Source organism: Anomaloglossus baeobatrachus, chromosome 11 (genome assembly GCF_048569485.1).
Source record: "Anomaloglossus baeobatrachus isolate aAnoBae1 chromosome 11, aAnoBae1.hap1, whole genome shotgun sequence".
In the NCBI taxonomy this organism is placed as follows: Eukaryota; Metazoa; Chordata; class Amphibia; order Anura; family Aromobatidae; genus Anomaloglossus; species Anomaloglossus baeobatrachus.
In genome coordinates this window covers 33560746-33573078 of record NC_134363.1, presented here as the reverse complement: position 1 = coordinate 33573078, position 12333 = coordinate 33560746, and the positions used below count along the sequence as shown (strand labels likewise).

At 50.4% G+C, this 12333-nt stretch overlaps 1 protein-coding gene across 1 annotated transcript in view; it reads right to left on the bottom strand.

The window, feature by feature from the left end:
- Positions 1-12333, bottom strand: part of ARHGEF1 (Rho guanine nucleotide exchange factor 1) — an 80884-nt gene that overhangs the window by 46780 nt on the left and 21771 nt on the right. Inside the window, 3 exon segments of the mRNA XM_075328392.1 lie at positions 606-719; positions 2374-2445; positions 4578-4649. Of these exon segments, the coding sequence (XP_075184507.1) occupies positions 606-719; positions 2374-2445; positions 4578-4595 (204 nt within the window). The 5' untranslated portion in view covers positions 4596-4649.

Below are 12333 nucleotides of genomic sequence, written 5' to 3'. Positions count from 1 at the left end.
AGTAGGACTTGCCTGAAACTGTACATGTCACTATGGACTGAAGCCACAGAGGGTGCTACACAATCCCCATAGACGTCTATGGAGGTCACATACAAAAAGTAGGACTCGCTTGAAATTGTGCAAATAAAAGTGTGTGTGTCACCGTGTATTGGAGCCGCAGAGGGTGCTACAGTTAGTACCCATAGACGTCTATGGAGGTCACATACAAAAAGTAGGACTTGCCTTAAACTGTATGTGTCACCATGGACTGGAGCCACAGAGGGTGCTATAGTCCCCCATAGAAGTCTATGGAGGTCACATGGACTCTGCTTTGAAAGCTACTGTGGGGAATAACAGCAGGCTAAATCCTGAGCATAAAGCACAATAATAGGGATCGGACACACCTGGAATAACCGAGCCGAGCATCTGAGCGCAGCATGGAGGAAAGAAAGAACAAAAAGCACAACCATTATCATCACCCTCCAGCACAGAAGACGTCCCTCCCACCGCGCGGCTACAATCATCACATAAAATCATAGTCCAATATTAAAAATGTTGGAGAACGCAGTTGATGATGGAGCGAGGAGACAAGGTTTTGGAGACTTGGTCAAGTGTCTACTTCTTACCAGTGGACTGGGATCAAACTGAAGAACGACGTGGTGCAGGAACACCATAATATAAGCCGGATGATCCTTCACCAGCTCAATACTCTGGAAATAACTCTGCTGGTCATCCACATTCTGGGGAGAAAGCGTGGAACATGTTAATGGAAGAACAAAGACTATGAAGAGTCCAGGGGTGAGGAAGGGGCTGGAAAAGGTGATGGAGGAAAGGTGTAAGAGACGATGGGGTGAAGGGTGGAGATAAGAGTAAGACGGTGAAGCGAAGAGTGGAGGTAGGTGAAAGTGATGGTGGCGCAAAGGTAGGTGCAAGGGATAGTGGCGCGAAGGTAGGTGCAAGGGATAGTGGCTCGAAGGTAGGTGCAAGGGATAGTGGCTCGAAGGTAGGTGCAAGGGATAGTGGCTCGAAGGTAGGTGCAAGGGATAGTGGCGCGAAGGTAGGTGCAAGGGATAGTGGCGCGAAGGTAGGTGCAAGTGATGATGGCATGAAGAGTGGAGGTATGTTCAAAAGATGGTGGTGTGAAGAGTGGAGGTAGGTGCAAGAGATGGTGGTGTGAAGAGTGGAGGTAGGTGCAAGAGATGGTGGTGCGAAGAGTGGAGGTAGGTGCAAGAGATATTGGCGCAAAGGGAGGAGATAGGTGCAAGAGATGGTGGTATGAAAGGTGGAGGAAAGAGTAAGATGGTGGCACGAAGGGTGGAGGTAGGTGCAAGAGATGGTGGTATGAAAGGTGGAGGAAAGAGTAAGATGGTGGCACGAAGGGTGGAGGTAGGTGCAAGAGATGGTGGTATGAAAGGTGGAGGAAGGAGTAAGATGGTGGCACGAAGGGTGGAGGTAGGTGCAAGTGATAGTGGTCCAAAGGGAGGAGGTAGGAGCAAAAGATGATGTCATGAAAGGGTGGAAATATGCGTAAGAGATGGTGGTGCAAATGGAGGAGGTAGGTTCAAGAGATGGTGGCACGAAGGGTCGAGGTAGGTGCAAGAGCTGGTGGAGCGAAGGGAGGAGGTAGATGCAAAAGATGGTGGCACGAAAGGAGTAGAGAGGTGCAAGAGATGGAGGAGCGAATGTAGGTGCAAGACATGGTGGCATGAAGGGATGGGGTAGGAGTAAGATGGTGGCATGAAGGAAGGAAGTAGGTGCAAGAGATGGTGGCACAAAAGGAGTAGGGAGGTGTAAGATGGTGGCCCGAAGGGAGTAGGTAGGTGCAAGAGATGGAGAGGTGGAGGGTAGAGATAGGTGTATGGAATATAAAAAAAGAGAGAAAGGGCAGAGACTGTGAGAAGAATAAGATGGGAGGTGAAGAGAAGTAATAGGTGAAAGTTAAAACGAAAAATTGCCAGGAGTCTAAGTCATTTAGTGGTTCCCCAATAAATTCGGTGATGGTACATTTCACTAGGATCTGTCACCATTTATGGATTTGTTGATCCAACTGTCGGGACAAACAAAGATCCCTCGAGCTGCGGTCCTGTTCTCTGCAGTTCCCTGTATAGCAGCAGGTCAGGTTTTTCGCTGTGCAGGTGTCATGCTATAGGGACCTCAGAGTCTTCGTTCTCCAGACTGGAGGGCATCCACGAGGTCCTTCTACATTATAACCCAGCAATATGACGAAACAGTCCAAAATGGGAAACCCCGACCCTACTACATCCGAAATATGTGGTGAATTTACCAGACCAGCAAGGATTGAAGTAAATGATGAGAAGTGGAAAGTTGTCACAAGATCTGGATGAAGTAACCCTCATGAAGGAAACTGTTCCAAAATCCTCGCCCAACACTTACTGGTTCAATGTCGTTCTCAAAGTCCTCGTCCTCCGCCCCGATGATAGACATGGCCCCCGTGGAATTGAAACCCTACAAAGCAGTGAAAAAGAAATGATAACCAGAAGCTGAAGACTAGAACACCAAAAATCATGGCCAACACTAATAATAAACCTTGTAGTACGCAATTAAAAAAAAGAATATGTAACAGGGTGACTCTTATGACCACCTCAAAGTTCAGCTCAACTTTGATGATGACTGAAGGATGAAGAGTGTCTGACTTGGCTATAAAGAGTTGGACATTGGCATACATGGTGGATATCTCCAATAGGTGGCGCTAGTGAGGTATAACACTGGGAGAAGGATGATTTGCATAAATGCTTAATATAAAGGACGGTCATGTTATCAGACGGCACGCAGGAAGCAGATGAACCGGCCAGGAAAGTTGGAGGACAACTTATCTGACTTCAGAAGTGCGCCCATTATACCAAGATACAAGGACGCGCTGGGCGTCTGCCAACCGAAGAACGAGGAGAAACAGAAGTGCGTCAACCTTTTATGATAACAACTCTCAAAAGTCTGGAATTTTAATGAGTGCCGATGCCTCCTGGAGAACACAACGTGATACCCAGGTATGGGCCCTTCAGTGGCACAAAACTATGGATGTCCACACTCTCTCCACTGGTGGGCAGGTACCATGTATGGTTTGGAGACATCCACAATGTGGTTCCAAAAGACTCAACACATATGTGATCCAGGTACCATATGTGGCCTGGAGGTCTCCACTATGTGGTTCCAAAAGACCCAACACATATGTCATTGAGGTAGCATGTATGGTTTGGAGGCCTTCCACTATGTGGTTCCAAAAGACCCAACACATATGTGATCCAGGTACTATGTGTAGGCCACACATGGTACCTGGATCACATGGAGCCTTCAGTGTCGGAGAACTAGGGATGTCCACATTCTTTCTACTGGTGGCCAGGTACCATGTGTGGCCTGGAGGTCTCAACTATGTGGTTCCACACATATGAGATCCAGGTACCATGTGTGACCTGGAGGTCTCCACTATGAGGTTCCAAAAAGACTCCACACATATGTGATCCAGGTACCATGTGTGGCCTGGAGGTCTCCACTATGTGGTTCCAAAAGACCCAACACATATGTGATCCAGGTACTATGTGTAGGCCACACATGGAACCTGGATCACATGGAGCCTTCAGTGTCAGAGAACTAGGGATGTCCACATTCTTTCTACTGGTGGCCAGGTACCATGTGTGGCCTGGAGGTCTCCACTATGAGGTTCCAAAAAGACTCCACACATATGTGATCCAGGTACCATGTGTGGCCTGGAGGTCTCCACTATGTGGTTCCAAAAGACCCAACACATATGTGATCCAGGTACTATGTGTAGGCCACACATGGAACCTGGATCACATGGAGCCTTCAGTGTCAGAGAACTAGGGATGTCCACATTCTTTCTACTGGTGGCCAGGTACCATGTGTGGCCTGGAGGTCTCCACTATGTGGTTCCACACATATGTGATCCAGGTACCATGTATGGCTTGGAGGCCTCCACTATGTGGTTCCAAAAGACCCAACACGTGTCCTCTATGCCCAAATTGTTTTTTCCAGTGCCAACTGTCCAGACAGTTTGAGCATTGTAGTCCATTCCTGATCGGTGAAGGTCATGGGTACGACACCAGGTAATACAGGGGTTATAGTGTAGTATTTTAGGCGCACTGGTACGGACGGTGTAATGAGCAGTGAGCATCCAGACACATGGCCTGGATTTTTGGGCTGGTGCCACAGATCCACAAAACCATTGCTTTCAACTGTATCCGCATCCATGAGATGTAGATATTGGTGAGCCACCATGGTGGAGCAGCAAAGCAGCAACTTAGGGTGCCACAAGTTCCGAAATCCATGTGACCCGTCCTGTGCATAGGACTCCATCCGAATCGGAAACTGAGTTAGGGGAGTATCTGGCATTAATATTGTGCAGGGGGCACAAGTGTAAATTTGGCATTTAAAGGGCGCACTATGACATTATGGAGGCACAGAGGGGGATTGCTTGGACAAAAGGTGATTATTACGATAGGCACTACACATGGAATATTGTTATTGTGGGACACAAGAGGGGATTTATTACTATAAAATTATGGGGTCTCACTTGGTGTGACCTTAAAGCCTCTCCATTCTAATAAAAATGTAAGAACACTTACCCCATCCTCTTGATCCATTTTAATGGTCTGTTGGACGGGGGGGGGGGGGGGATGGCAGAAAGCACGAATCCCCTGAAAAGAGGAAAAGGAAGAGTCATTAAATATTTTTAATGGACCATTATAAAATTCATCTTAAACTCTCAAAACGGGCACGAGGTAGCACGGCACGAGGCAGCACGGCACGAGGCAGCAGAAATATCAACATACCAAGCAGCACGGCACGAGGCAGCAGAAATATCAACATACCAAGCAGCACGGCACGAGGCAGCACGGCACGAGGCAGCACGGCACGAGGCAGCACGGCACGAGGCAGCACGGCACGAGGCAGCAGAAATATCAACATACCAAGCAGCACGGCACGAGGCAGCAGAAATATCAACATACCAAGCAGCACGGCACGAGGCAGCACGGCACGAGGCAGCACGGCACGAGGCAGCAGAAATATCAACATAAAAAGCAGCATGGCACGAGGCAGCACGGCACGAGGCAGCACGGCACGAGGCAGCACGGCACGAGGCAGCACGGCACGAGGCAGCACGGCCCGAGGCAGCACGGCCCGAGGCAGCAGAAATATCAACATAAAAAGCAGCATGGCACGAGGCAGCACGGCACGAAGCAGCAGAAATATCAACATACCAAGCAGCATGGCACGAGGCAGCACGGCACGAGGCAGCAGAAATATCAACATACCAAGCAGCACGGCACGAGGCAGCACGGCGCGAGGCAGCACGGCGCAAGGCAGCACGGCACGAGGCAGCACGGCGCGAGGCAGCACGGCGCGAGGCAGCACGGCGCGAGGCAGCACGGCGCGAGGCAGCACGGCACGAGGCAGCACGGCACGAGGCAGCACGGCACGAGGCAGCACGGCACGAGGCAGCAGAAATATCAACATAGAAAGCAGCATAGCACGAGGCAGCACGGCACAAGGCAGCAGAAATATCAACATACGAGGCAGCACGGCACGAGGCAGCATGGCACGAGGCAGCACGACACAAGGCAGCAGAAATATCAACATACGAGGCAGCACAGCACGAGGCAGCAGAAATAACATACAAGGCAGCACGGCATGAGGCAGCACGACGCGAGGCAGCACGGCACGAGGCAGCACGGCACGAGGCAGCAGAAATAACATACAAGGCAGCACGGCATGAGGCAGCACGACGCGAGGCAGCACGGCACGAGGCAGCACGGCACGAGGCAGCACGGCACGAGGCAGCACGGCACGAGGCAGGAGAAATATCAACATACAAAGCAGCACGGCACGAGGCAGCACGGCATGAGGCAGCACGGCACGAGGCAGCACGGCACGAGGCAGCAGAAATAACATACAAGGCAGCACGGCACGAGGCAGCACGGCGCGAGGCAGCACGGCGCGAGGCAGCACGGCGCGAGGCAGCAGAAATATCAACATACAAAGCAGCACGGCACGAGGCAGCACGGCACGAGGCAGCACGGCACGAGGCAGCACGGCACGAGGCAGCACGGCACGAGGCAGCACGGCACGAGGCAGCAGAAATAACATACAAGGCAGCATGGCACGAGGCAGCACGACGCGAGGCAGCACGGCGCGAGGCAGCACGGCGCGAGGCAGCACGGCACGAGGCAGCAGAAATAACATACAAGGCAGCACGGCATGAGGCAGCACGACGCGAGGCAGCACGGCACGAGGCAGCACGGCACGAGGCAGCACGGCACGAGGCAGGAGAAATATCAACATACAAAGCAGCACGGCACGAGGCAGCACGGCATGAGGCAGCACGGCACGAGGCAGCACGGCACGAGGCAGCAGAAATAACATACAAGGCAGCACGGCACGAGGCAGCACGGCGCGAGGCAGCACGGCGCGAGGCAGCACAAATATCAACATACAAAGCAGCACGGCACGAGGCAGCACGGCACGAGGCAGCACGGCACGAGGCAGCACGGCACGAGGCAGCACGGCACGAGGCAGCACGGCACGAGGCAGCACGGCACGAGGCAGCAGAAATAACATACAAGGCAGCATGGCACGAGGCAGCACGACGCGAGGCAGCACGGCGCGAGGCAGCACGGCGCGAGGCAGCACGGCGCGAGGCAGTAGAAATATCAACATACAAAAGCAGCCAACCTGCCAATTAGACTCCAAAAACATTTTGAGATGTAGTGTTTTGCACCTTCACTGTACACAATCAGTTAATATTCGGTTTATCAGCAATTCTGTATCACATCAGGACACATTTATTTAAAGGGAGTCTACCAGCTTCTAATCCATGTTCAAACTGCTCTGCATAAAATAGGGGCGTTCATATTAAAAATCAGTCGATCCATTCCCCTCCCTTCCCCTTTTCACTACAAACTTGCACATGCAGAGCACCGGAGCATATCCCTTTGCGAATGCGCCTGTCAATCCAATTCAGATGTGGTTTGTGGTCATTAATCAGCTGAGAAAAAGACAGATAACAGATATAAAGTCTGATGAGCTCGCTGACAGATTCTCGGTTAACTCAGATTGAGTCGACAGATGTAAACTCCGCTCTACCACATATTTACACGTGCAAAAGTTGTGCATTTTTTCTTGATTTTTAATTATTTTCCGTTACGAGCATTAATTAAATTGCAGAAAGGGTGCACAAATTTTTGCACAGGACACTGAACGGGGAGCATGTGGGGGAGATAGCTGACGAGAATTGGAAAAAGGATGAGTGAGCAGAATGTGCATCGGGGATGGCCGTCTGTCAGGAGGGGAGGAGAGGAATCCCAGGTATGCAGGAGATAAATCCTCACACTCCCCCACTCCATTCACCTCCCATGGCTGCCCAGCACTCAGAAATGGTGGCATCGACCAGGACTATGACTAAAGTCAGCATCACCCACCCTCCTCCTCCCGCAGAATACCAGCTGCTGCCCAACTGGAGGGGGGTACAGCTGGAATGTGCAGTTTAATCCCTGTCTCTCTTGCTCAATGCCCTCTGTCGTGCCAACACTAGCCCTTTTTGGGATTCGGTGGCACAGCCCATGTTTGCTCATCTTGTAGTCTGGGCAGTTCTAAAAATAATAATAAAAAAAAATACAACAACGAAGACTCCTTCTCGGCTGACGGAAAACTTAATTACATTGATTTATACACTGAAGGAAAAACATTGTAAAACTTTTAGGACCAAAATAAACACGGGGCGAGGAGGACCTAGACTTTCCACTACGGGGTTGTCCGTTTTAGACCTAAATTCTCAGTAATTTCATTTGCAGCAATCTGTGGACTAGACGGGCAGGAAGGGTTTCATTTCTCTGCAGCACCTCCGCAGGCGAAATAAGGTATTACACCGTTCTCACTGAACTATAAAATGCAAGGAAGTGTTGGGTCCTCCAGGAAGAGGGATTCATCACCTGTATTGAGGGTCCCCCTCTAACCACTCAAGAGTGTAGGGAATAATAAATGGACTTCCAAGCCACCTTTAAAGGGGGTGCTCAGATCTCAGACATTGGGAGAAGATATAGGTTTGACAAATACTGGTCCTGCCTCAGGGGCCAACCCACTGGTCCTACCCTCTGGGCTTCAACACTGGTCCTAACCTCTGGGCTTCAACACTGGTCCTAACCTCTGGGCTTCAACACTGGTCCTAACCTCTGGGCTTCAACACTGGTCCTAACCTCTGGACTTCAACACTGGTCCTAACCTCTGGGCTTCAACACTGGTCCTACCCTCTCTCTGGGCTTCAACACTGGTCCTACCTTCTCGGCTTCAACACTGGTCCTACCCTCTGGGCTTCAACACTGGTCCTACCTTCTGGGCTTCAACACTGGTCCTACCCTCCCTCTGGGCTTCAACACTGGTCCTACCCTCCCCCTGGGCTTCAACACTGGTCCCACCCTCTGGGCTTCAACACTGGTCCCACCCTCTGGGCTTCAACACTGGTCCCACCCTCTGGGCTTCAACACTGGTCCCACCCTCTGGGCTTCAACACTGGTCCCACCCTCTGGGAGCAACACCGGTCCCACCCTCTGGGAGCAACACCGGTCCCACCCTCTGGGAGCAACACCGGTCCCACCCTCTGGGAGCAACACCGGTCCCACCCTCTGGGAGCAACACCGGTCCCACCCTCTGGGAGCAACACCGGTCCTACCCTCTGGGAGCAACACCGGTCCTACCCTCTGGGAGCAACACCGGTCCTACCCTCTGGGAGCAACACTGGTCCTACCCTCTGGGAGCAACACTGGTCCTACCCTCTGGGAGCAACACTGGTCCTACCCTCAGGGACCAACACTGGCTCTACCTCTGGGACCAACACTGGTGTCTGCTCTCCATTCCCTTACATGGGAGTTCTGAGCATGCCCATAGAACTGAATAGACAAGACAGATGCACATGCGTGGGCTCGTTTCTATTCACATTGGCATGCGACTGGACCAAATCGATATAGATGACCCCATCTATCAGACATAATCCAAATTTCAATCTCTCACATTCTCAATATTAAACTCCATCTTATTTAGATATGTTAATGTTCATCCTGAGCTTTCTGGATCATTAGGAGAATGAAAGAACTATAGAAAACACTGACACAAAGAGGAAGAAGGATGGTAATGATATTACAGTTAATGTCTGTGGAAAGCAGGAATCATAACTATGGAATGACTGTTGCGAATACTTAAAGGGAACCGCCAGCATGTTTTTAAATATGGAAGAAGTGAAATGGCTGAATAGAAGCTTGTCTTCCGAGAAAAATGATACCTTTTTTGTAGAGATCCGATGAGCTAGTCATGAGAAAACTAGTGGGAAAGTCATAAGCAAATCAGCCTGGATGAGCACTAGGGGCGTGTCCAGTGCACTGACACGCCCCTAGTGGACTGATTTGCATATTACTTCTGTGCTGGATTTCTCATGACTGGAACAACCGAATGCTAAATGAATGGTATCATTTTTATCAGGGGACAAGCGCCTACAATATAGGATGGAAGATGAAAAAATGAAAATAAAACCTTTAAATTTAAAGGGGAAGCTTTATTTAATATTTGAATGATTCCGAGACATACAGGGTTCTTTAAGTATTTTGTTCCTTAGGGCTCTTCATAGTAAATATGCCTTATGGAAGCCATACGTAATTGCTGCTACGCCCTATGCATGCACAGACACATCTCCGACACCCGTGCACATACAGTCTATGCACACTCTGTTCTTATACGCAACAATTTCCTTCCAAGAGTCAAAAATATGGCAACTATGCAGCAGGCCAGCTGTAGATAAGGCTGAAATACCCAGGTATGTGCCCAGCCCCCTCCAGACTTTCTAGCCCGATCCCTCCGTCTGCTGCTCTCTTGGTGCCCCCCGCCCTTGACTGGCAAACGTCCAGATGTATTCACACACTTTAGCGTGCATAGTCGTGGTCAGAAGACATACACAAGTGCAATGTCAGGAGGGGGCTCGGGGGGGCACTGAGGAGACTGGAAACCACAACACTTGTCTGCACTTCAAGGCGAAACGTCCTGCAGGGTTTTTATCCAGAAATCCCACCTCCATATAAATATTTAAATCGGTAATTACACAAAAACGGACATTCCTTTAGTCCGGCATCCAATAATCCAGAATATCTGATAATCCACTATAGCCCCTTCCAGGGGTTTTCTTGCAAACGATGCCGTTGAGTGTCCAATAGAGCATTCAGGGGATCATGAAATTGGGTGACAGAAAGTGCTGTGGTGTCCGGCAATAGAAGGTCACAGCGTTTGGCTGCACAAAATGCTTCCTGACTTTCTATTGTTCTGCTGTCAGTGTGGCGCCCCTGAGGCTTCAGTCGCCACAGGGTACTGCACCTGACTTAAGGTGCAGTGGTCAACCCGGGTCCAAAGGAAGTCGGTACCGGTTCCACTTACACAACTCATACACACAACTTGGTTGCCCTCCTTTACTGTGGACCGAGATAGGTTTGGATCAAAAGGGGTCGCCAGCGAGGTTGGGTCTTTAGGATACCACCACACCTGGGATGCCCAATCCCCTAATGGCGGGACCTGGGACGGGAGGAGCTGCCACCAGGGGGAGTTAGGAGCAACACTACAGTTAGAGAGTTCTCCATCAGGAGAGGAAGGGAGCAGTCGGGTTTTACCAGTGGCTCTGGTGGGACGCAGGAGTCAATACGGTCGCTGAGGGAAGAGCTTCTTTGCTCCCTCGGGACCGGCGCTGTGCAGGGTGCAGAAACCTAGGGTGGATTATACTTCAAGTTGTCCACCAAAATCCGCAGGCTAAGGGGATTGCATGTCCCTCTGGCCCCCACAGTTCCGGAGCACAGTGCCAAATAGTATCCGGGGTCGTATTCCAAGGCAGGCCCCACAACGGACCGGTGGCACCTGCATATGGGCAGGAAGTAAGACACTTTTCAAGATCTGGGGCCCAAAGAGCTTCAGGCCACGGTGATCCAACTTCAAGCACAAGGAGGAAGGGCCCACCATTCACTGTACCGATTCTGACCTCGAAAAGGATCCGGGCTCGACAGGGCCCATCACAGCACCCGGGCAACTGTGAGTAAAAACACCTGGAACCGCAGAGACTGTGTCCGCCTGTCATTCCTGATGCCCCGCACCCGCCATCACTACTCCCCTCAACATCCTCCCTGGGGCCCGCTCTACCTGTGGGGAGCAGAGACACCTTAGCTGCTACTACCATCTGCCCCGGAGGACAGCGACAGCAGCAGCTAATCCCCACTCATCCCTCAGAGCTCAATTTAGGGTCCAGCACTAGGGATACCTAGGGTCAGGGATCCTGCTTGAAGCATAGGTGCGGAACCTATTTAGGGTGGTGAGGGACCCCAGGGGCCAGTGGTAGGTTTGGTCAGGGTTTCCCCTCACTTTCGCCATTTGCTTGTTACTCCCCTATACGCAGCGTGACTATAGGGGAACCATCATGCATTAGGTGCAACTTTTCGCAGTGATGTAACTTGAAACTTGAGGGCCTCAATGCAAAATGTCAACAGGGTCCCCAAGTGTCATGGATCCTTAAAGGGGGCTGCCCACTTTGGGGTACAATTTTAATTTTAGTTACTTAAATGCATGTAATTGGTCTTGAAAATAATTTTTGCAATTTGCTTTTATTAAAAATTGTGTCCAGTTTGGTTTTAACAGGCCTTTGCCTCCTTCCCAAGCAACTTTGATGTGGTCTGTAGTCATAAATCAGTTGAGAGGAGCTCAGAAAAAGACCGATAAAAGAGTTACAAACTTCCCCCTCAGACCATCGGATGCATACTACGATAATAAACTTATATCCTCTCCCATCAGAAGGAGCTCGCTGTCAGATTCTCAGTTGACTCATTCTGCAGCTAGCAATAGTAGGCAAATGGTACAAAATATTTAATGAAACCCAATTGCATAAATTGTTTTTAGTCATATTTACATACATTTATGTAAAAAATATTGTCCCAACAGCCCCTTTAAATAGTTGATCTCATATTGGGGAAAAGGACCTTTTAGGTTCAGCTAGGGTCCGGGGTCCGGGTGCAACTCCTACCCCTTCACACTTCTGGTCATCATACTTTGTGGAGGGGCATTGTGGGGGTCGTCATACTGTGAGGGGACCATAAATGGGGGATTAAACTGTGTGTGAACACTAAAGGGTGTCACTAGGGGCCATTTTATCTGTGGATGGGTTTAGGGGTGTGGATTGGATGTAAAATAATTGACCCCCGGCGCGCTTTTCACATCCTTCCACATTGTGATGTGTGGATGTTACGGGCCCATATCGCGCATTAGGCCAACTTTATCTAGCCCTGCGCGACACATATATATATATATATA